The sequence below is a fragment of the Neopelma chrysocephalum genome, unplaced genomic scaffold, assembly GCF_003984885.1.
Source record: "Neopelma chrysocephalum unplaced genomic scaffold, ASM398488v2 Primary Assembly neopelma1_119, whole genome shotgun sequence".
NCBI classification, from domain to species: Eukaryota; Metazoa; Chordata; class Aves; order Passeriformes; family Pipridae; genus Neopelma; species Neopelma chrysocephalum.
In genome coordinates, this window is record NW_020897781.1 from 3,285,215 (window position 1) to 3,309,372 (window position 24,158).

The following is a 24,158-nucleotide window of genomic DNA, read 5'->3' on the forward strand; positions in this document are numbered from 1 at the left end:
GCACTTAACTCTTCCCTGAAACAATTCATCATTCTGTCTCTTAACTGAATTATTTTTTCTTCTCCTCCTCAGCCCTGTGCCTCCACTGGAATGGGGTCCAGGAGATCTTCATGCTAGATCTGAAGGAGCACTCTGGAGAAACGTGGCCCAAGTGATTTGCTCAGCACTGTGAGCACAGTCACTGCTGTTTGCACTGACAGGGGCCCTGAGGCAGGAGGTGACTCCCCTCGGTACAGCTGTGGATTGATTCTGGTAAGTTCAAGCTCTTACAAACAGTTGTTCCAACGCTAAAGCTGGAGCTATTGGGCACTTTTCATCACCAGAGGAAGGGATCCTGCAAAGCCTCTCTGAACCCTGCAAGAACATGGTGCTGTCACCCCAGAGCAGGTGGCTGAAGTGTTGAGCACAAAGAACCCAATTCCGGGATCAACAGGACATTCTGGGAAGCTGTCAGGAAATCTGCTGAGCTTTTCACAGATCAGTAAATAACACTGCTCTCCCCTCAAGAACTGAGGTTACAGTGAGCACCAAGAGTAAGGGTGAAACCTCCTGTGAGCACAGAGGTTTTTAAAACAGCTTCTGGCACTCTCAAGCACAGTCAGAGAGTGCAAAGTATCTGCAGTATTAAATAATCTGCAAAGAAGCTGCACCAGCTTTGGTGCTCAGGCAACCTTCTGGTTTTATTAAACTGGCTGAAGAGCCTGTAGCTATAGAAAGAAAAACAATGGTTAAGCCCAAAAATGCTGCAGTAAACCAAACAAAAGGAGAGAACTGAGTATTAACTCGTACTTAATTCAGTTTGGTAAATTCCAGGGCTGAAGCAAAACACGAGAGACTTAAGGATTTAATACTAGTTTTCATTTCTTCCTGATCCTATTTATACCAATATCACTGCTTATAGATTACTTCCCACACGTGATCACAAATAGAAATACTCAGAATGTGAATTTAGGAGAGGTAACTACATGTTTAAACCATAATTTTATTAGATAATTCAGGGATTTGAGTCAACCCTGCACTTTTTGAGATTTAAAAACTTGCTGCTCTTAAGAAGAGGTATGGACCTGCTTTCTTACACAGGTAAAGTTACTTCTAATTATACAATAATAATCATAATTACAGAGTTGGTCCCAACGCTGATATCACAGGAGGGCATGAATGGAGCTGTAATTTAGAGATTGAACAAGACTGTCCCTTTCCAGCCACAGGCAGTCAGGAAAAAACCCATGGTTCATGGCATCAGACAGACAGTCTTTTAAGGATGTGCCATTCCAAAGCATTAGAGATGAAATCAAGCAAAATGTGCAATGAAAGAAGCAGAAAGAATTATCACGTTTGCTGTGGTGTATTAGAAAAAATGGTTATAGGGTATAGCTGGTTTGGTTTTTTTTAAACCCACTCAGTAATTCCATCTACTGTTGACAGTATTTGTGTCTCAGTATTTCACAAGCCTGTTAAGGTCCTTTAAGAAAAAGCTTAATGGGTTTTGATAAATTTTGACTTTTCACTGTTAGCATAATTATCTTTTACACAAAATATAACCAGAGTATACAGAAGCAACTCTTCCTTCAGCATGAGAGGGCAAAGATCCACTGTTCTTAAATCAAAATTTCTGAATTCCTAGAGAATAAAATTTAAGAACATGGTCCAAAAAATCACACAGTTAAAAAAAATAAGAAGGGGGGACAAAGAACTGTATTTTTCTTCTATTTGAAATATCTAAGCCTAGAATTTCTCAGAACATTGCTTGAGATTCCTCAAGGAAATGGGAGAACCCAGAATGAGTCTCAAATGGCTGTTACCTGGCTAGTTCATACTGCTACTTAGCTGCTACCAGCATTTAAAGATAGTTAATTATTTATACTAATGAGGAAACGTTTCAGTCATTAATTGCTTTTGTTTTGTGCTCCTCCTCCCTAAAATTACTGAGGAGCTGTGCCTCCTCTGAGGGTAAAAACTCACACGAAATCACAGCAGAGAAGGAAAAAGGTTTAAGAGAAGATGACTCAAATTGGTCATTGTATAAAAACAGATAAACATGGGACCACCTTATTTTAGAATTTTTGACTAGTGAAAATTGAGAATAAACTTGGCTACAATTCATAAAACAAACCAGCATCTTCTGCAGATCCTGAATTTCAGCTATTTCTACTAGATAGCATTCTCTTCATCCCATAATTAACTATCTAATGCCAAACAAGATCCAGGTTTCCAATTCAACACCCATCATGATTACAATTTTCAAATTTTGCTGTAAAACACCTGAGACACCTCCAGGTGAACAAACAAACAAAACAATCTTTCCAACGCAGCAGCCCAGAACAAATCCACACACTGTGCTATGGCATTTTAAAAGAGAAAACAACCCAGAAAAAAAGAAACCAAGCCACGGAGATGCAATCTAATGAAATGAAGATTTTATTTTTGTTCTCCTTCCAGCACAGCCCACAGCAGTTCTGGATCCTACCACTTGACTGGGCTTTGCCCTCGTGATTGTTCTGTCTTCACATAAGTGTCATACAGTTCTCTGAGGTGCCACAGCAGCTCCTCCAAGTTGTCTCCTGTCAGTGCAGACAAGGCGATGACCCGCTCAGCCACCCGCTCTCTGAGGAGCGGCAGGTTGATCCTGGACTCAGCAAGGTCAATCTTATTCCCGATGACAACACAAGGCCTCTCAGACAATCCTTTGTCGTACTGTTGCAGTTCATATCTCAAGTCTTGCAGCTGAATCCATGGCTGAGGCACAGAGAGATCCACCACGAACAAGAGGAAGCGGCAGCGCTCGATGTGCTTCAGGAAGGTCACCCCGAGGCCCCGGTTTTGATGAGCACCTTTGATTAGGCCAGGAATGTCAGCAACTGCAATGGGAGAAATTCCACAGTGAATCCACCATATTCAATTTAAAAAAACAAATAACAAATCCCTTTTATTGGCCAGTGCAAATACTTTTAGAGTTATGTCTCAGTGCATCAATATTAAAGCACGCCTCACCTTAAGTTGGCTATTATCTTTTAAAACACCTAAATTTAGGTTGTTCCAGACAGAATACAGATTGTTAGTTAGATATTAAGGGTGGCACCAACAAGTGAAACATGATATGGGCTTTCAGTATAGTTTTGCTTGAAGTTCTTTAGAATTCTACAGGAACTGCTAAACTTGCTTCTGCACCATTTCAAAGCATTGCCCAGGTGACACAAACTGCCATCAGGGCACACACAACACGCTCCAATTCTTACCTGCCACTTGCTCATAGTCTTGATAGTGGACAATGCCAACATGGGGGTTTAGGGTGGTGAAGGGGTAGGCAGCCACGGCTGGCTTTGCACGGGAGATGGCTCTCAAAAGTGAGGATTTGCCAGCATTGGGAAAGCCCACCTGGAATACAAACACATTTCTTAATCTTTAAAGAAATATGCAAAATTTCACTAGACCAGACAGTTATTCTGCAGTTGTTGAACTACAGCAAGAACACTCTGCGGCAAAGCATAACTTTAACAGCTCTACCAGCTGGTGTTAAAACATTTCCATACTCCATTATGAAAAAAGTTTAAGCCCTAAGTTGACTTGGCATTCATGCCTAAATACATTTTTCATTTCAGAGGATGCTAAACTTGGATCTAACAAAATCAAATGTTTACTATCTGTAAAAAGAGAAAGACAGGGATGAAATATAAATTATGCGAACTTTATCAATTAAAAAAAACAAGAAAACAAACTAATTTAGAAGAATTCTTTATACTGTCTTGTTCATCTGCAGAATCAACAGACAAAGCTGCTGTACATCATCACCTATCACTGATGAATCTTGCACATTGCTTTTCTATATATAGTGTGGATTTTAGCAGAAGCAGGACAACATCAAGTAGCAAGAGAGTGACAGCTCTGTGAATTACTGTGGACACCTTTCTACCATGTAACAGCAAGAAAGCATTGAGCTGCATCTCTAAACAAGCAAGCCAGAGGCTAACGAAAATGTTATCACCCATTATTTCTTCAGTCAGTCAAGTGTCATCCTACAATGATAAGGAAGCTGAAGAACCACAGCAACTCACCAATCCTGCATGAGCTGTTGTCTTGAGTTCCAGATGAAGGACCCTTTCCTGACCTGGCTCTCCTGGAGTAAATAATGTTGGAGACCGGTTTTCATTGGAAAGAAAAAAGCGATTCCCTTTCCCTCCAGCTCCTCCATAAGCTGCAACATACTCTTCACCATGCTGAGTGAGGTCAGCCACAACTTCCCCATCCTCCTTCACCAAAGTACCTACAGGGACCTTCAAGTGAAGAGAGATGCAAGCGTTACATGGAAGCTCAAAGACTGCAGCAGAGCTGGCAGCAGCAGGTCCTTTACCAGACAATTTCAGATCTGCTGAAAATCACTGCTCCATATTCTCAACCTGAAGAATCCAAAAACAGAATTGCATTTCAGGAAGCTCACTTTCTCAACTCAAAGAGCACTGTCAGACATCTACCCTCCATTAAAGTGTTAGCAGAACCATAAAGAAGCCTGAGAACAGTAGCAAGATAAGAAACATTGCAGGTGTGCACCAAAACAGGACAGCTGAAGAAAAGAAGTCTGCTCCTACTTAAGAAGCACTGTGCTCAGACTGCTCTAAGTATGACCCTTAGAAGTAAAGCAAATTGTTCTGACTAGATGCACCTTCCAAAGAAGTCTAATTTTTATGAACAACTTAAAGCAGGTTGATCTGCCCTGTGCCAACCAGCCCTGTCTCAGCAGACAGCACACAAGGCTCCCTGCAAACATGCGCAGGAGATTTGCTCACAATAAGGTTCTCCAGCTTGAAAATCAGGATTGTACCAAACTAACACACAGCAGGCAACGCTCATTTACTTACTTTAACATACACAAATGCACCATTAGCTCCATAACAGTTTTTTCTTCCTCCTTTCTCTCCATGAAAACCCTGATAGAAGGGGAGCACTGAAGAAAGTGATTTTGTTTGCCGGTCAGCTGTAAAGCAAAATACACATATTTTGAACACAATGTTTTGGTAAAACAGACACAGAAGAGCAACCTCTTGACTGTTTTTTCCCTTTCTGAATACTGCATGAATGCATATTTATTTACTGTCTCAACAATAACATAGCAGGGCAGACTAATGTTAATCTAAGTTGTGATGAAGTTTAACTGCCTTTGCTTACTACTTAGGTTTATTAATGATGCACTTAATATAGTGGTCATTTCAAAAGCAACCATTACAAAATACTCTGGAAAATTAATTTGCTAGATTAGCAGATTTTGCAGCAGGATGGAGGCAGAAGCAGCTTTATTCATCTTAAGAGGAAAATTTATTCAGATCCCAGCCTTATCATAACACAGTCAGGCAACAGCCACTAATATATGTGCAAAACACCTTGATCTTCCAAAAGCTTTCTAAGGCTTTCAGTGTCATTTGTGTCCCCATTACCACAGCTCAGGACAAAGCTTAAAAAGCAAAGACACCTCACACAGAAGCAACCATTTTAACATTTTTGACATTTACCATTCCTTACCATCCATGCAGGGCTGTTTTTGCCGGGGTGGGGTGTTAAGCAGTAAGACAACAACACGAGACAAAACAGATTTAGCAAGTTTTACCTTTCAAAATGACATGACCCCCATCACCTCCGTTTCCACCATCAGGACCTCCAAATATTTTCCTGGGTTCGCTGTAGAAGGAAAAACCCCCTGCCCCTCCTTGTCCTCCGACCACGCGCACTTTCCGGTGATCCACGAAATATCGTGTCTGTAACAAGAGGAGGGGTTGTACACTTTAAGTACAATTTATCAGAGTCATCTTCCAAGAAGTTTTAATAATAGGCAGGCCTGCTATTTTTAGTCATGACTAAATTCATTCAACGATAAAAATATATCAGAACTCTGCTGCCATTCACAGATCAATTAAATGCAGTGTACTAAATGTAATAACAAAGAAAAGCAGATCTCATTTTTCAAGTATTTTTAAGAACCCCCTTAAAAGCAGATGCTTGAGGCTATGTTGATATAACTTCACGCAGCAGCTCAGGCATCAGAAATATAAAATTCATGTTAAGGGAACTTATATCAGGAGAAGCATCCTTTTAATACAGTTATACAATGCTGACAAGTAGCTCAAGACAGCTACCACAATATAAATCAAAATCACTTGTGTCCCTACTCATGAAAAAAAAACAAACAAATTCATAGCTTTTTGCTTCTTAAAATTGAACTGAAATTTGCAAAAAGGGCACAGTGCTCATGTGAGAGGGATATTCTCACACCAATTCACTGCTTTCTACGCCAGGTGATGAAATTAAGGCAAACTACAATCTTCTGACAGGATAAAGTACTTGCAAACAGAATAAGCAGAGAAAATCTTAGCATATGCCACACCAACTCTTCAGGAGCTAAAATACATACATATATACAGTGTAAAGAGAATTCCAAATCTTGGCTCTATTTCTAGTATTAATTTAATATTTGACTTCTGGCAAACTAATTATGCTGCACTATGTTTCAGCTTTTCTGTCAGAAAAACAGGTTTGACGATATTTACCTATTTCCGAAAGTGGGCTGAAATTCCAGAGGGAAAACATTAGAGAAGCACATTTATCTAGGCAGGTGGAATTGTTTACATAGAGAGAGGAAAAGAGAAACTCCGTAACATTCAAATTCTGTCAGTTACTAAAGGGACTTCATGAGAATGGGCAATAAGGGTCACTTTAAATAAACAGCCCAAATAGTATCTGAGGGAGAAAAAGTCTTATTAGTGTTTTGATACCAAAGAGAAGCAACTGAGAGAAAAGAAACCCTCAAAACCGAACTCTTGATAATTAAAGTTATACTAAGACCAGTGATGCCTTAAAAAGCCTCTTTTATATAAGTATTTGGCACCACCACACGGCGAGACGGGAAACTATGGCTTTGACTGGGAAGTGATTTATGGATCATTAAAAAATAGGAATTTCCACAGACGTGTAACTATAAAATTAAGACGAAGAATAAATTCTAGGACTCTGCAGTCTGACATAAAATGCTACCTGTTTGGCACCTGGCTACTATGCATGACTTAAAAAAAAAAAAACAACAAAAACAAACAGTGAGAAACAAAGCAGTATTTTAGCTCTAAAGCTAATTTTTTTTATATTGTTTTATTATTTATTTATTATTAAATGATTTACAGCTTTAGCTAAAAAAGACTTTTTGCTTTCTCGACCCTCCCCAAAGAGGCATAAAGGAAGGGTGACCGCTGCTGTGACCCCTCTGAACACCGTAATGTCGCGGGGCAGCCCCATTTCCTCACTATTCCGAGAGTTTATTATATTTTGGCCGGTACTTCCTCCCAGCAGCAGCCCGGTGTGAGGAGGCGGGAGCTGCAGCTGAGGCGGGCGGGGGGTGCCCGCCCCGCAGCCCCCTCGGAACTCACCAGCTGCCGCTCCGTAATGGCTCTTTTCTGCCTCAGCCGCCTGTCCTTGGCGCACCTCGCGCAGGTCGTGGAGAAGCTCGGCGGGCTGAGGAGGAGCAGGACGGGCTTCCAGGGGGCACGGCCGCCCAGAGCAGCCCCAGCAGCGGCGCGGCCCAGCCCGGCCCCGAGCGCCGGCACCGCCATGGCCGCGGCACCGCGGGCCCGCCCCGCGCCCGCAGCGCAGCCGCTGTGGGGCCGTGAGGGCCGGGTTAGCCCGCGGATCGCTGGATCGCGGGATGCTTTGGGTGGGAAGGGACATTAAGGATCATCCCGTTCCAAGCCGCTGCCGCTGGCAGGGACGCCTTCCACTAGACCGGGTTGCTCCAAGCTCCGTCCAGCCCGGATGGGGCATCCACAACTTCCCTGGGCGACCTGTGCCAGGGCCTCGCCACCCTCAAAGCAAAGAGCTTCCTCCTAATATTTAATCTAAACCTGTCGTCTGCAGTGTGAAGCCGTTCCCCCTTGTGCTGTCACTCCACACCTTTGTAAATAGTCTCTATCCGTCTTGTCGGCTCCCTGTAGGTACTGGAAAGCCACAATTGGGTCACCTCTTTTCCAGGCTGAACAATCCTCATTCTCTCAGCCTTTCCTCATACCAGAGGTGCTCCACCTTGGTGGCCTCCTCTGGACTCCTTCCAGCAGGTCCATGTCCTTCCTGTGCTGGGGTCCCCAGAGCTGAAGGCAGCAGAGGGGCAGAAATCCCCCCATCCGTGTGGGATCAGCCCCGCACACGGGTTTCTGGGCTGGGTCATGTCCAGCCTCTCACCCACCAGCACCCCCAAGTTCTTCTCCTTGGGACTGTTCTTCATCAGTTCATTCCACAGCCTGGATTGATACTGGGGATTGTCCCAGGGGTTCAGGGATCCCTTCTCTGGCCTCCTCGGTCTCACCAGTGCTAACAGTTGCTGTTCCCACAGTGATCTTGGAGTAACACAGGTGCAGGTGTGGGTGGTGGCCCACGGTGTCACTGCCCCATGAGGAGGCCCCAAATCCCTCCACACCATCACTCAGCGTGACCCACTGACAAGCTTTTGTCATATGCAATGAACAGGTTGCCCAGAGAAGCTGTGGATGCCCCGTCCCCGGAAGAGTTCAAGGCCAGGTTGAGTGGGGCTTTCACAGAGTCATTAGGGTTGGAAGGGACCTCTGGAGATCACCCAGTCCAACCCCTCTGCCAAGGCAGGGTCACCTGGAACAGGTGACAGAGGAACACGTCCAGGTGGGTTTGGAATGTCTCCACAGAGGGGGACTCCATGCTCTCCCTGGTCAGCTGTTCCAGGGCTCTGCTACCCTCAATGGAAAGAAGTTCTTCCTCATGTTGAGGTAAAATTTCCTGTGTTTTAGTTTACGGCCATTGCTCCTTGTCCTGTCACTTGGCACCTCTGAAAAGAGTCTGTCACCATCCTCTGGACACTTCGAGCAACCTGGTCTAGTGGAAGGTGTCCCTGCCCATGGTGGAACGAGATGGGCTTTAAGGTTCCTGCCAACCCAAACCATTCTATGATTCTATAACCATCCATGACATAACCATAACACTTATATAAGCACCATCAGAGAAGTAGGGCAGAAGGCACAGCTCAAAATAATCTCCCTTTACCTGTTGTTTCCATTCTATGTGTCATAAGAAAAGTACCACCAACTTCATTTTCAGATAATATTTAACCTAAACAGTTTTCAAGCATTTTGTATTACAAAACAGAAAATGATACAATTCATGGAAGAAGTCAAAATGCTGGCATCACTTTGTTTCCACATTAATACATAAAAATGGACAACACATTAAATAAACATTTTGTTATTAACAATTAGAAATATTAACACCAAAAATCATGTATAAATTAGGAAATAAATGTACAAACTATTTCCAAAGTGCTCTTTCAAATACATTATATACACAACATTCACGAAGTTCTTAATGTAAGACATTTCAGATTGATGTAATGTTGCTGTTTCAGTTTAAGTGTTGTTTATATTCTCTCAAAAGCATTTCAGCACTTTCAAAAACCACATAAAAGGCATATTTCCAAGCTGGCAAAGAGCAATACTGCGTTCTTCTGGCTACCTATAATATTAAATATTATAAGGAAAACAATCTTACTTCCTTTCTGTTCATTGCTATTTGAGAGTACTTATTTGTATGAAAACACCAGCAGGAAAGATGAGAGAAATGAGGACTGACTAAAAAAATGTCTTCTATTTTACCAGTAATTGAAATTATTAACATAGGAAGGGCAGTGCTTGGACAACATTTAACAGTAAACTCTTCGGTTGTCCAGTTAAAGACTTTCCTATAAAGGAAAAATAGTAATGAATTGAGAGATGTTCTGTTTTTCTTGTGGTCTTGGTTTTTAAAAATATAAAGTACTTGAACTTGAAATCCCATAAATATACCAGTTCAGACAAAGAATAAGGAGAAAATCCTACAGAGATTACTCTAGATTGCAAATTTGCAGTTAATCTCATATTAAAAAATGCTCGTGGGGTACAGTCACCCCAGCTTTTTGCCTCAGACAAATTTGGACACAGTATTTTGTTCAACACTTACATAAGCACTTTAAAAGTACTTCTTTTTTTTTTTATCAACACTTTATAAGAACATATAAAACTGAATAGAAGCGACTTACATTGTTCATACTGATTTTTACATACCACTAGTTTTTATCTCTAAATTCTCCCTCTATAAGTATTCCCTCACTGGTTGACCCCATTAATAGCTCCCCTCTCCATATGCATAATAGTGTTTCACAATTAAAGCTGAATTTAGTTGCTTATCTGCAATAAAGATGGATTTTTTTTTTCTTTTACTTCTGAATGATTTCTGTCAAGCTACAAGAGGAAAATAAAGGTGATGATGAACTGTAAGAACAACAGACCAACAAATCTGACAACATTTATGGTTACAATGCTTGCTGGGAGATCTAAGCAAGGGCAGCAGAAGAACCAGAACTAAAGAAGGATGCCAGCCACCTGCTTGTGAAATTTGGCGTGAAAATGTATATGCAAGTTACAAAATTTGGAGTAGCATATTCAAGACGGGACTTTTGCCAGATGTTTTTCTCAGCTAAGCACGATATGAAGCAATATTGATGTTGAGCAGGTGGACACTGAAGATCCCAGAGCTCCCTTCTATTTTTCTTTCCACGACAGAAATAGCTCCGTTTACATGGACAGATAAAAGGTGCCTCTAATGATCAACATTCCCACAATCATAGTTTTAGGTCCTCTTTCTGTACCTTTTACAACAGAAATGTGGACTTATGTGGATTACTGAATTATAAGGTTTCGGTAGGTAGGTATTACAGAAGTTGCAGTTAATTTTAGCACAGAACTGTTTTTATAAAAGGAATGTATCCATCCGCTTGTTCTTAAGAAGTAAAGTTAAGAGCCATGGATTTTGGAGGCTGGCAGGTAATCTTCAATGCATTCAGTTAGAAAAAGATCAATAACCTACCACAGTGAACTTCCCTGGACTGAGATGTGAGTGATGGGCTTTGTACTGAGCCAGACTGCAGAACAACCTGGCTGTTTTCCAGAACGGGGCACAACTGTGATCAAATGATCCTAAAGCTATTTAGAAACATCAAGAATGGGGCAAGGGGAGGGGGTAAATGGAAAACTTCTGCGTTGTATCAACATACAGTACTATACACAGCACCAAATATCAAACCATTAAAGCATTGTCTTGTTACCAGTAGTGCACTGCTTCATATCCAGCATGAAATGAACACTGTTCACATACAGACGCTGCTTTGTGCTAAGGGGTAACCAACATATTACAATTAATCAAAACTGCCTGTACATCCAGTTCGAAAGATGGAGAAGATACCATTGAAATAAATCTGACACAGCATCGTATTCCTTTATTGCTGGTAATTTCCATATTGTCCCTGTAAAAAAGAGAAATAGAAATGTTGAAGGCTTATATATTGGAGGCTTACAGTGAGTTAGGCAATTTCTTTTGGTCTGTGAATTTTACAAGACCCACTGAAGTATCACCAATGCGCCTGCACCAAATTATCAGATAGATTTATATGCAGAGCTAACAGCTAAATCTGCTTTTTCAGAGCACGGATTTAGACAATTTACCTGCTCATAGCCATAAGGCCTCTGTTGCTGAGCGGATGGGCCTGTCTGGGAAGCTCTGTAACTTCCATATTGCTGCCCCTGTCCCTGTTGGTAGCTGGAATACTGTGAAGAGGCTCCTTGTGCAGGACCTGAGAAGACAGGAAACTCCATTACTAAGGCCTGATTTGCTGGGGGGATTCTTATGGTTAACTACCCCCCAATGTTAAACATGAATGCCAAAAAAGTAAGTTCTGTGAGTACGAACTGTGAGTAAATTCTGCCTAGACCTCCCCTCTAGCTTTACACTAGGAGGTGTTAATACTAATAATAATGTAGATGCAGCACTGTAAACTTCAGGTTTTACACTTTGCTCAGAAAATGTGATATACTTCTAAGTGATTTGCCTCTCTGAAACCTGTGTTGGCACAGCTCAATTATTAATTCTATGCAGCTACCTGGTCTTTATTTTGGTAACAATTGCATGTTTAAGTTCCTATCTAATCTGGCTGTGCCTCGAGCGAGGGAGGAGGGATTCTCTGGACTGCTGATGTTCTTCATGTCAGTTCTGAAGGACTACATGTGTAGGAGGCCTGGGAACCCAGGCAGTGACCTCCTGATGATGTTTAACACAAAGTCCCCATGAAGTAAATGTCTATTTTCTAACTTTCTTTCAAAAGAGAGAGGGATTCAGGATGCTAATATAACAGTATGGAATGCAGTGGTACACTAATGTATGTTACTGCCTTGAATCCCTTTACTAGCTTTTTGGCTAATTTTGGTACATGAATGACCAAGGTTAATCAAGGAAATAGTTTACAGCCTATTTTAGCTTAGGAATGAGGCATCAGGATGAAGCACTGCAAACCCTTGACCAGCCAAGGACAGTTTTCTTACCATATCCTTGCTGTTGTCCTGGGTAGCTCTGTTGATTTGGGTATTGCTGCTGGGAATATGTTTGCTGTTGGGCAGCTCCCTGTTGGTATCCTGCCTGCTGCTGGCTGTACTGAGAATTTCCTAAGGAGGGGACAATTGAAATCATTTGGTTAGAGATGAGGCAGGTATTTCACTGTACACACGGATCATAAGGAAAACAAAGGCAGAAGGAGCCTTGGCCTGGAATTTGTACTCTGGAGCTTTCTTTTCAGAAACAGATGATTGCATTTTGCTAAGCAGGATGTTTATTTCTTTGGTAATTTTTATTTCTTTTGAATAGGAGAGTTTTTTTTTTATACACATCACTAAACAAACAAATAAGGAGCCTGTTCCCCAAAGGATTTTTTTTCACCCCAGAAGTGTTTCAGAAGAAAAACAAAGTCACAAAGATAAGGGTGCCTGGGTAAATAGCCAGTTTCTCAAGAAGCCCTCCCACTGTATTTTCTTCTAGATAATGATGTTTATTCATATATCCCAGAAAGACCACTTATCTAGTTGTTACTGGCATTTCCTTGAAATGCCTATGGTGGAAATTCCATTTGCTGTATCCTGAAACAGTAAAATGAATAGAGGCTCTATAGATGACATTGCTTCTCCTAAATGCCAACTTGCTGTATCATAATTAATATCTCCAATTAATTTAGAGTTCAAATATCTTAATAGTATACTGAATTTACTGACATACTACTGTTAAGATTTTGATCTATTTTCCTACCTCCTTCATAATAGTGTTGTGTGGAGTCATCAAACGACCGGTCGTAGCTCTGCTCAGTGTAGGATGACTGCTGATAGGCATAATCACTGTGTCCTGCAAGGAGTCACAAAGATTTATCACATACATTGTTGATATAACTATACACATGTTGTTGAATGATACACTGTGAAGCTGCTTATGCACCAAGATGAGGCTGAGAGGAAATACAGACCCCTTAGGTGGGAGGGCAAACGCATGGCAAGGAAAGTCACACCTATGGATAAATCTACTGCATTTATTAATCCAAACTGGGCTTTGGGCTCTATTTGCAGCAGTTTGGATAGCAGGGTGCACTGATGAGTATGTTTTATACCAGGCTGCCATGCCCTGGGACTAGAATTTTCTAGCATTTAAACTGGAAATGAATCATGACAGGTTTGCCATGTCCTTGGATGTGGCAGTCACGGTGCTCTGCACTTTACCAGTGTCACAGTGACTCCAGCTCAGGGGAATTACCATCTGGGTAGTATTGCTGATTCATAGGTTCTGATGAGCCTTGGCCATGGCTGTACTGTTCACTGTAATATTCTTCCTGACCCATGTACTGCTGCGAGGAACCTGCAAGGCACAGACAAGACAGAACAACCTGAGCCTGTGGACTCCTAAGGGATGGGTTTCTCTTATCTATTTTTTTTGAAGAAAACAGCATTTATGTCTAGATAAGTAAACAAGATATGTATATTGAGAAGAGCTATAATGATGTTTTGCTCACTAGAAAAAGGAAATAAATTTGTATTCTCAGAAAAAGCTGGTTGAAATTGAAATTACACAGCAGTCAGTAACACATCCTAGAACCACTCACTTCTGCAGCAACACTGAAAGCAATGGCTACATTTCATCTACTAATCTGAGTTATGAGAAAGCACAGGAATGGATTCCATGCTCAAGAAAACAGTTAGAATAAAATATATTTTAATTAATACATTGATTTGTTTATTAGCAAAATTCAGCTTATGTTAGAATCAGTCTAGCAGCTTTATTACCTCTTAGAACTTTTTCCAGAGAGGTCTTAGAGCATGATAGTTATCCTCTGGTGTTTTCCTTTCCTTGGCCTAATTTTTCATTCTAATTGCTGGCAAACTATATCTTCTTTGCAGAAATGTGTTCCTTGTTAACTGTGCCATGTTACGGCTGATCCAACACCATGTGAAAGAATTGCAAAGATTCCCAGTGGCTTCAATGAGCTGTATATCAAATTGTTCATCTTTTCTTTAGAGATACATGATCCCTTTTAGACAGAATTATTTTTCTAAACACCTGAAATAATTAAATAGATAAATCTTGAAAATAGATTCAGGTTCATCTCATTGTCATGACACTTCCACCATTCGGGATTTCCTGTGCTCCTGGACAGGATTCCCTGCTCGTAAGCGTGACTAGGAAATTTTGTTGACTCGTGTGCCCCACAGGATGGACTGGACATCATCAATCTAATAACAGTCACATCAGTGATCTAACAGCAGATTTTACCTTGCTGTGACGCTCTGTAAGGGCCCATGGGTCGCTGCCCCATCATGCTGTTGCCTTGGTTGCTCTGGCTCATCATGGCAATGGAGGACTGTCCCTGGTAGTGCTGGCTCCCTCCTTGTGCCGAGTTGTAATGTGATGTTGCTGCTTGCTGGTGCATCATGGAGACTGCAATGTACATGGAAAATACTGTTTTCTAAAAGGATGTGGCAGTTCTCTCCCTAGTCTCTTAGGAAGCAAGTTAAAACCTCCAACTAACGTGCATCCTGATAGTTCTGTGAATTTTCCACAGGGGGAGATGTTTTCCTACTCCATTTATTTAACTCTTCTGCACTGTAATCCAGAAAGGAGGTTATTACACGGCCAGTTCTTGCCATTTGCTTCAGTCAGATATTTAACAATACAGCCTTGATTATTATTAGTTAGTTTATTTAAAAGAATGTAAACCTTATTACAGTAGGGTTAAAGAAACAAGAACTGCTGCTTGTTGCTCTCTACCTCCTGACCATTTCGTTGCTGTATTGCTTTTCTAATAAACTATTTCTTCTGCTCCCATCTTCTTGTATACTTGATGATTATACAGTCTGAATAAACTGATATTCTAGGATTTATTTGATCCCTAAATTTGCTGTCAGAAACAATTCTAAAGCATGAGACATCTCATTCAATACTCAGGAGCAAGCTTTTTTTAAATTTTAGATTAATTTTCATTTAGATTAAGACATTAACTGAGTTGTCTGCTAGTTTCTCTATGCCCTGCAAGCAGCGTGAAGTATCAGTAAAATAACAAAATGGGGTGGTAATGTACAAACAGTAAATGTGTTACACTCATTGGCAGGCTCTTTCAGCTTGGATAAAGGGGCTTCCCAGATCCCTCAGATCCCTGGATTTGCTGCCAGGGGTATCAGATAGTGCTGCTGCACCTCTGTCTAACCCTCTTTTCCCTAGCTCATCACTAACCATGGTAACCTGGTATAGGTTAAAGCAAGTCTGAAACTGTTCTGACTTACACTGGCGCCTGACACCTTGAAATTCAGAAATGTCTTAAAGCTGGCTTTTCCTCTGGTATGTTTGTCACTGTCTACAGAAAATATTTACAGAACAAATTCATGTGGTGGTGGTAAACTTCTGAGGTCACTGAAAAGTCAAGCTGGCCCAGAAGGAGGAAGAGGGAGGTTACCTGGGTTAGACTGCATGTTGATGTTTGTTCGAGAGACATAATTGCCTATTGACCCCTGGCCTTGCATTGGCACGTTCTGAGACGCAGGCACTGTATGGCTGTAACCAGGGCCAGTCCCATGACTGCTGACAGTCATACTCAGAGAGGTCGTGGGCATAGTGTTCTGGCCTGACTGCTGCATAGACACGTGGTTGGGACCTGGAAAAATCAGAGAGAGCAACAAGAAAATCTGTGCTGTTATTGGCAATGTACAGTGAGCGTTAAAGCCCTCACAGCCTTTCTGAAATACCTTATGACAGGACAAAAAACCCCCCTAATCTTCATTATTAAAATGTCCTGTTATCTACAGAGGAATTAGAACTGCCTACTGCACAGTTGGAGTGATCCTCCTCTTCCTGGCAGCCAAATCCAGGCTGTACAGGATTACAGACAGGAAGAACAAAACCAGCAGCAATGCCCCTACAACCAGTTCCTTGGAGGCAGTAGAATTAACAAATGCCAGTAATTTCAGGTACTTCAGAAAACTCTGGAAACATCCATGTGTTGACGTGTGTAGGGAATTATCCAGCTACTCTCCTACAGAGGTGATTCCTGTCAAGTCCTGACTGAGACCAATAAAGAATAAAATGTAGTATCTTGTATGGCTTCTTCCCTTTTCTTCCCTCCCTTACAACTCTGCACCTGTTCATTACACACTTCCCTCTCCATTCCCATTAGATGAGAAGCTTTCACAAGTCCCAGAGCCCACATATTTGAGTTGTTTCTACATATTTACTCCTAATTTCCAAAAAAACCACTATCAAGCAAGAGTGTCCTACTCTCACAGCACACACATGCTATCACTGCTGCTGTTACTCAGGCTACTCAAAGAGGCACTTTACTGCCTTCTCAGTCACACCTTCAATTTGAAGTGTAGCTACATCCTCAGTCAGCTTTCCAGTGCACTGATACTGCTCATGATAAAATACTTTGCACTGCTCAGGTGACTGGGCAGAGAGGGAACTACCCTGAAACCCCACAACTCAGGCTGGGTTTAGTACCAGGCTGGAGCAACCTGAGGGAACTGCCCTGTCTGGTCTGTCCCGTGGATAATTCCAGTCTTCAGGACTGCCAGTCTGGTTCTTTCAATCAGCACTAAATTATTACAAAGACCTGGAGTGTGGCGGGCAAATCAGAGAACCCAGAAACAGCAACACTGAGAACATTAATTCTTAGTAACACAAAACAATGTTCTGACTGACTTACTATATTACTTATAGTAGGTATAAGTAGGCCCTAGAAAATTTAGTAAGTTCACTTTATAAGTTGTAGCTGTTTAAAGAAGGTACCTCATCCATTAGTTTAAAAGGTACAATCATCTTGGTCACAAATGGATTTTTAAAAACTCAGAAGTAATTTCATAGCTTGCATCTGCTCTTGAGTCCCCCTGCCAAGGTCTGTGATTTTACAATCAGGTATTTCTATTTATAGAAACTGGTTTTGCTCTGTTACTCTGGGAAAGACCCACAGCTACCTGGCTAGGTAGCTATGAACTATGAAATAAACAGATAATTCATAATATAAAATGCACAGATTAAAAAAAAATGGTTTTCAATTATTGTAGTTGTGTGAACAAAACCAGACAAATTATATTATCTTATTAATACAAAATGTGCAAACTCTTGGGCTATGTAGTACAATCTCTGCAGGCTTCTGTAGAGGACAAAGGCTAGTGCAACACCAAATGATTTGTAAGAAGGCACATATCCTGGAAGGTCTGCAATTTAAAGGTCTGGTTATGTGGTTAGTCATGCAATTAATTCCATTTTACCCTCGCCAACCCCACCACTTTCATGAGAAAAAATGCCTCAATATATAATTTTTCTTACTAAAAACCTGGATGCCTCTTGGTGATTTCCATTATGCATTTTTTAAAAAATATTTTTAATTTCCTCCGCAGAAATACAAAGCACACTGGAGTCCTTGTAGAAGCCAACACCATTACTGCCTGTAGCCATTTTGTGGTGATTTCAGCATGTGCCTGAAATCCCCATATGCCTGAAAGGTGAGTTAGGAGAGGTCTTTTCCAGCTCTCTAAGTATATTCTGCATTAATGATTTTGTTGCCAAGCAACAGCAAAGCAGCACAAAGGGGACCAAAGCTCACCATTGCTAATCTGACTCTGCATGAGGGAGGAAGGAGGAAGGCCCGTCCCAATGGCATCACTGAGATTGCTCTGGGAATGGAGAGATTGGTTGGATGCGCTCTGACTCATCCCTCCAGGGCCCAAGTTTATATTTTGCGTCGGTGGCTGCAAACAACAAGGAGGAGAAGCAAAATTCTCGGTTAGGTTTTTAATTAGAAAAAGAATAGCCCCCAAATTAGTCTGACCATGACTAAGAACTGCCTCAGCTAAATATGTGTGTCCTTCACGTTTTGTGTAAACCTTTCTTCATGTGACGACTCTGTGTGAGTGACATTGAGCACGACACAGAGCAGCCGACAGGCAGCACAGGGAATGTCTTAAAATTCTGCCTGTCACAGATTCTGGCTTCTGTGCCCGTCCTTCCCCACTTACACGGATTTCAGAACACAAGCACTGCAGGGAATGCATTAGCAAAGACAACACAGAAGTGTGTTGACAGATTGACCTTTGCCAAGCTATGCTGTAGTTTGTGTTACGTGTGATACCTCCCAAATCAATTCACTGAGCAAGAATAACACAATGTTTAAAGACAAAGCCAATACCCAAGTGCTGAATTAGATTTTTGACATAAAATACTGGCACTTTTTCCCCCAACTAAGAACAGATAAAGAATAATGGATCTGGAACAAATGGAGCTGTTCAGATCTGTACCACTGCACCATTTACAGTATAGAGAGTATTGTACTCTATATGTTATGTTGTATAGAATACTCTTACCCTTGGAGACAGAGATTAACACAAATGTCCCAAAGAATGTATTTTAAACACAGTAAAAGTAACTTTTGATTTGCTTGGTGGCCTGCTTGGCCACTTCAAAGCTTTTAGCTGGAAAAATACCAAAATATGGTTCATTGATAGTGATCAGTGACAGAATCAAAGAACATTTCCCTCTGGCATAGTTAATTGAAGGTAGACTGGTACTTACAGCAGGAAGCAAGGACTGCATATTCTGGTTAGAGTCTGCTATTGTTGCCAAGTAAACCAGGTTTCTGTGCAAGATTTGTTGGTATCTACAGAACAAGGAGAAAAGCTTTTTTGGAAAGGGTTAACAATACAGAAAATTCCAAACCTGTCTCTTTTTTTTTTCCTATTTACAAATGGTTAGTTAAATTACATTAGCCCATTTTTGATCTGTCCTAAATAAATAGCAGCAGTAATGACCTCTATCTGTGCTGTCATGTTTTCCATCAAGAATCAGTGTATTCAACACCTCTTTTACAAAAGGATAAACCTGGGGGAAGGGAGAGGTAAAATACACTCTCCTTTGAAAGCATTTTGAACTGTGGAGCTGGAGCTCAGCCTCTGAGGACTGACACCCAGTCAGCTGCTCCAACAATCAGCCACTTTCCCTCTGTCTAACAAGGATCCTCATAGTAATGAAATTCCAGAACTCTAAAAACCAAAACCTGTTTTCCCTGCCAGCAAGCTGAGAAGAACAAGATTTTTTTCAAGAGTGCTCTAACTGGAGTGTTTGCTCAAGTAAGCACCACCAGAGCCATTTGTGCTCCTTCACAGTTCTCCATGAACTGGAAAAGCTCGTAATAAAGAACAGGAAGGTTTCCAAAGCAAACTGACAGCTGTGCCACTGAGCAAAGGGAAGAGGCAGACTTATGGAAACAGGGACCGTGCCAAGAAGGCAAAAGAAAAGGGGGTTTTAGCATTTTCTTTTGACAAGGGGAAAATATCTGGGAAAGTGGCAAAGTAGAGCAAGTGGTCCGGTAACCATATTTGTTTATAATTCTTTTAATAAATGGCCCGTTGAAATATTGTAAATACTAAATACTCAAATACTTCAGAAATAAAACTTCCAAGAACAATGTACATTTCTTAATACAAGTGAATCTAAAAGAATATCCCAACTATTCTCTCAGTTATCAGTCACCAGAACTGTTCACAGTACTCTTCTTGAAAAGAAGTACCAAAAATTTCCAACAACTTCCCAAACCCATAATACTCACTGAGTACATTCTGCAGTTTTCCCCTTGCTCTGATAATCCATAATACACTGTATTAGGTGGTGATTTTCATCTAGCATCTGCATAAAAGAAATATGATCAAAACGTGTTACTACAAGAATGGTATGGAAGTCCTGTGTTTTTGTTATCCTCCACCTTCCCTGGCACTGGATGGTGTTTTGTGCAGTTTTGTTGCCTTGGGATATTACAAAGTACCTACACGTGACTTTATTGAGCCACAGGATTCTGCTTTCAAATCATTCACTTATGAAGTTACCTTTAAAGCAGTTAACTGAAATACCCAGCACAGAAGAATGAATGGACTTACCTTTTTTTCCCTTCAATGGCAGATAAGTTTTGATGCTGAAGAAGGAAAACGCTGTCACTATGAAACACCTCTGCCTCATTCTAAAATATCACCCAAAGCTTTCCAAAATGTCAGATTTTACTGACATGGCTACATTTAAATAAGAAACAAACTTTCAAATAATTAAACCTACTAGTTTTCCTGCCCAGGACTAGTGTGTGCCAACTGCTGAACTTGATGAAGTATAAAATTTGCATTACTGGAGCTACTGAAACCACGTTTAAGAGAATTACATCCCAACATGTCCTTTGGGGTAGTTCAGTCCCCATACAGGGAGGACTTAAAATGAAAACACAGAGTAATTATAGACCATATACATATATATATATATAATCACAATATATACATTGTGGTCCTGCCCATGGCAGGGGGTTGGAACGAGATGATCTTTAAGGTCCCTTCCAACCCAAACCTTTTTGTAATCAGTTAATTTATGTCTATGACCACTGACCTTTATTTAACGAACTCATAATACAATTAAAAGCTTAAAATATCCTTTGATTTGGTTTAAAATTTCAAATATAATAGTTTCTCTCTCTCCCTCAGATTTCTTGTGATTGTGACAAGCTTTCTGCAGGTGAATGAATAAAATAATAAGACCCGCATTTAAAAATTTAGATTCACCTCTACATGATACTGTTTGTAGGTACCACTGCTACCAAGTGCTTGCAAGACTTTGAACCACTGTGTCATCAGGACAGAACTCTTGAGGAAAGAACCATTACACAGAAGACATTGAAGTTCACTGCCCTATAAATGTTAATTGATGAACTATTTTAGAGCACCATCATCACTGCTCTATTGCCAAAAGCACTGACTTCCTCTATTTTAGGAATAGTTGATACTGGAATAAGAACAGCTTTGAAAGACTATCAAAATCGAGTTAATAAATAAACCCAAGCTGCTTATATAATAAGAATGCAAATAAGAATATTCTTCTTCTTCTTCACTGAGATTGGTATGTGTTCTAAAAAGCTCACTTTAATGAGGATCTTTGGAGTTCCTGCTCAAAAAATGCAGGAGCATCTGCCCCCCTCTCTGCCCCATTTCTATCCTTGACTATAAATCCTATCCAGTTCCCGTGCCTGGAATTTTCTTCCTCAGCATTGCCACTTGTCAAAGAGAAAATCACTGCCAACAGCCCAGCAGTGACAAACAGCCCTGAAGTAAACTGCCATCAAATGTACCTGGGATGGGAAAGGGTTTTACTCATTATTTGTACAGAAAGAACTCCCATGAAGTTGCTGAATATGCAAAAGGGAAAGGGCTTGAAAATCAAACTGAAGATACTTTATCTGCCCTTTGTCTGTGACAGGTCATGGGTTTAAGTACAAACTATCTGAATTATGAAATAACTCCAACTGATCTGGAGGTCAGAGAAAAACTTCTTCACTGAGCCTGAAATATTTCAGTATTTAAAATGAATCGGTTCAAAATACCACGTGAGCTCCACAAAATGGGATGTTTCCAAACAGTTTCCCGAGATGCAAGTCATCCCTTCAGCCTCTCTCGTGGCAGTTTGTTCTGCCTGAATCTCTGCTCTGTCACAGGCTTCCTCTGAGGGTTTTCTTTCCCCTTGGAGCCGTGGATTGGCACCAGCTCATGGCTTGGCTGCACAGCCCCTGGTGATGGGTTAATTGCTGTGTTTGCAGTGGCACTTCTCCACTGGTCAGCCCTCGGGAAGGGACCACACAGAACTCACACGTGGCTGCCACCACAACACACCTGGGCGGTGGGAACGGCCAAAATCGGGACAGAAACACAAATGACAAATAGCAGCCGCAGTAAAAACATGCACGTTTCTTTATTGACATTTCCAGCCTCGTCGTTCCTGACCGTCACCTTCTGCAGGAGGAGGGGGGTCAGCATGTGTGCAATAGGAAACAATAACTTCCCAACTCTGCTTCGGCCTCCACACGAGACCCACGCGGGGATCTCCCCTCCAGAGAAAACCTTTCAAAACCTTTGTTTGTCATTAAACATCAATAAGCACATCACAAATAATAATAATAATAATAGTATATGAAAAATACCAGTGGCTGGTGCTCCCTCTATCTTCTGAGAGATTAAAATTCTGCATCCAGATACAAAAGAAAGCCCTTGTAAATTCAGTATTTTAATTCCTTTTTTTTTTTTTAGGTTGGATTCTTTTTGGGGCCAGAAGCTGACACACCGTCATAAATTAACCGCATATTTGCAGATTTTATTGCCGTTTCCCAATGTCTGCTTGGCAGCGTTTCCCCTTGGCGAGCAGCGGGGATAACGTGCCATCCCGATTTTATTCCCTGCGTCCTTCCCTCGCTCTCTTTTGCAGCGATCTGAACACCTTTGCTTTGTTCCACCTCCTCCTCCTCCTCCTCCTTCCCCCACCTCTCTCTCCAGCTGTCCATCTCTGCAGCCCTCGCAAATTCTCGAGTTTTTCCTGATCGCCCTAGAAATCAGCCTCCAGCTGCAGGAGCGTGGACGGAATAAACGTCTAAAATTGTCTGTATAAAAGCATGCTCTTTTACCTTCTGGATAGTTTGCTGGGTGACCTCCCCTTTGCCTCTTGGGCGAGCAGATGCAAAGGCAACCGACATGGTGGGGGTGTTTTATGTGCCTATAATATATCGGTCCCAGGCTCTAATAATATTGTTATTATCTGGCTGCTATTGCCGTGCGAGGATTCTCCGCAGTGCACGGCCAGGGGGGCGGCCGCACATGGTACGATCTGCGCCCCGCCACCACCCGCGGGCACCGCACCCCCCGCGGGCGGGCACTGCCCGTGCCTCGTCCCCCAAAAAACCCCCGGAGCCTCGCGGCGGGAGGGAGCGGCGGCGATCTGGGGAAGGGACGGGAGCGGCCCCGCCGCCGCCTCCCCGCCGGCCGCACATGGTGCGTCCCGGCCGCCGGGCTCCCTCAGCCTCGGCCGCGCCGCCCGCTGCGCCAACTGCGTACGCCAACTGCGTACGGCGGGCGCGCCAGCGCGGGCAGAGCAGCGAAGGGCGCCTACGCAAAGTGCGTAACCGCGAGCGGTGCGTACGCAAAGTGCGTACCGGCCCCGCTGAGGGGAGACCGGTCCGTGGGGCCGCGTCCGGCGCCGGGATCCGGCACGGCAGGGACAGGGAGCAGCTGGAGCGAGTCCAGAGGAGGCACCGAGGTGATCAGAGGGACTGGAGCACCTCTGCTGCGAGGAAAGGATGAGAGAGTTGGGATTGTTCAGCCTGGAGAGGAGAAGGCTCTGGGGTGACCTAATTGGGGCCTGACAGTGCCTGAAAGGAGCCTACAGGAAGGATGGGGCAAGAGAATTTACAAAAACGTGGAGTGACAGGACAAGGGGGAATGGGTTAAAATTGAAAGAGAAAAGGTTTAGATGAGGTGTTAGGAAAAAAATCCTTCCCTGTGAGGGTGGTGAGGCCCTGGCACAGGTTGCCAGAGAAGCTGTGGCTGCCCCATCCCTGGAAGTGTCCAAGGCCAGGCTGGACAGGGTTTGGAGAAACCTGCACTGGTGGAAGGTGTCCCTGCCGTGGCTGGAATGAGATGAGCTTGAAGGTCGCTTCTAACCCGTGGCGTTCCGTCATTCCGTGAATCCATGAAAACCCCGCATAGCCCCAGTTACATCTGCGGCTTCCTCAAATCACTTAACACCGTCTCTTACTTTCCGGTGTATCCTCCGCGGGAAGAAAACAACATCTCGTATTTTTTTAGCGCTACAGATCACTCGGAACGGCGTGATCTCCCAAGGCGCTTCCCAACGCGAGCCATTCCAGGGTCCCCCGTTCCGGCCCCTGCGCCGTTTGCGCACGGCGGGGGCGCCGCGCGGGCCGTGCG

At 42.4% G+C, this 24,158-nt stretch overlaps 2 protein-coding genes across 5 annotated transcripts; both read right to left on the reverse strand.

The window, feature by feature from the left end:
* Positions 1-2,395: 2,395 nt before the first annotated feature.
* Positions 2,396-7,586, reverse strand: MTG2 (mitochondrial ribosome associated GTPase 2). Its single transcript, XM_027697580.1, has 6 exons — positions 7,404-7,586; positions 5,597-5,744; positions 4,854-4,969; positions 4,053-4,271; positions 3,237-3,375; positions 2,396-2,858 (listed from the first exon to the last, which is right to left on the reverse strand). Exons 1-6 carry the CDS (start codon positions 7,584-7,586, stop codon positions 2,464-2,466), a joined length of 1,200 nt encoding a protein of 399 aa, XP_027553381.1. The 3' UTR covers positions 2,396-2,463.
* A 1,498-nt stretch (positions 7,587-9,084) lies between these two features.
* On the reverse strand, positions 9,085-24,123 carry SS18L1 (SS18L1, nBAF chromatin remodeling complex subunit). Of its 4 annotated transcripts, none has more exons than XM_027697523.1 (11): positions 24,026-24,123; positions 19,985-20,061; positions 18,952-19,036; positions 17,987-18,131; positions 15,842-16,039; positions 14,665-14,829; positions 13,651-13,752; positions 13,156-13,248; positions 12,402-12,521; positions 11,529-11,656; positions 9,085-11,329 (listed from the first exon to the last, which is right to left on the reverse strand). In XM_027697523.1, the coding sequence occupies exons 2-11, from the start codon at positions 20,059-20,061 to the stop codon at positions 11,303-11,305; spliced, it is 1,140 nt and encodes a 379-aa protein (XP_027553324.1). In that variant the 5' UTR covers positions 24,026-24,123; the 3' UTR covers positions 9,085-11,302. The 4 variants fall into 4 exon arrangements, with proteins under 4 accessions (XP_027553324.1, XP_027553323.1, XP_027553322.1 ...); XM_027697522.1 differs by having other exon boundaries at positions 19,985-20,063; positions 24,000-24,119; XM_027697521.1 differs by having other exon boundaries at positions 23,986-24,119.
* Positions 24,124-24,158: the final 35 nt, after the last annotated feature.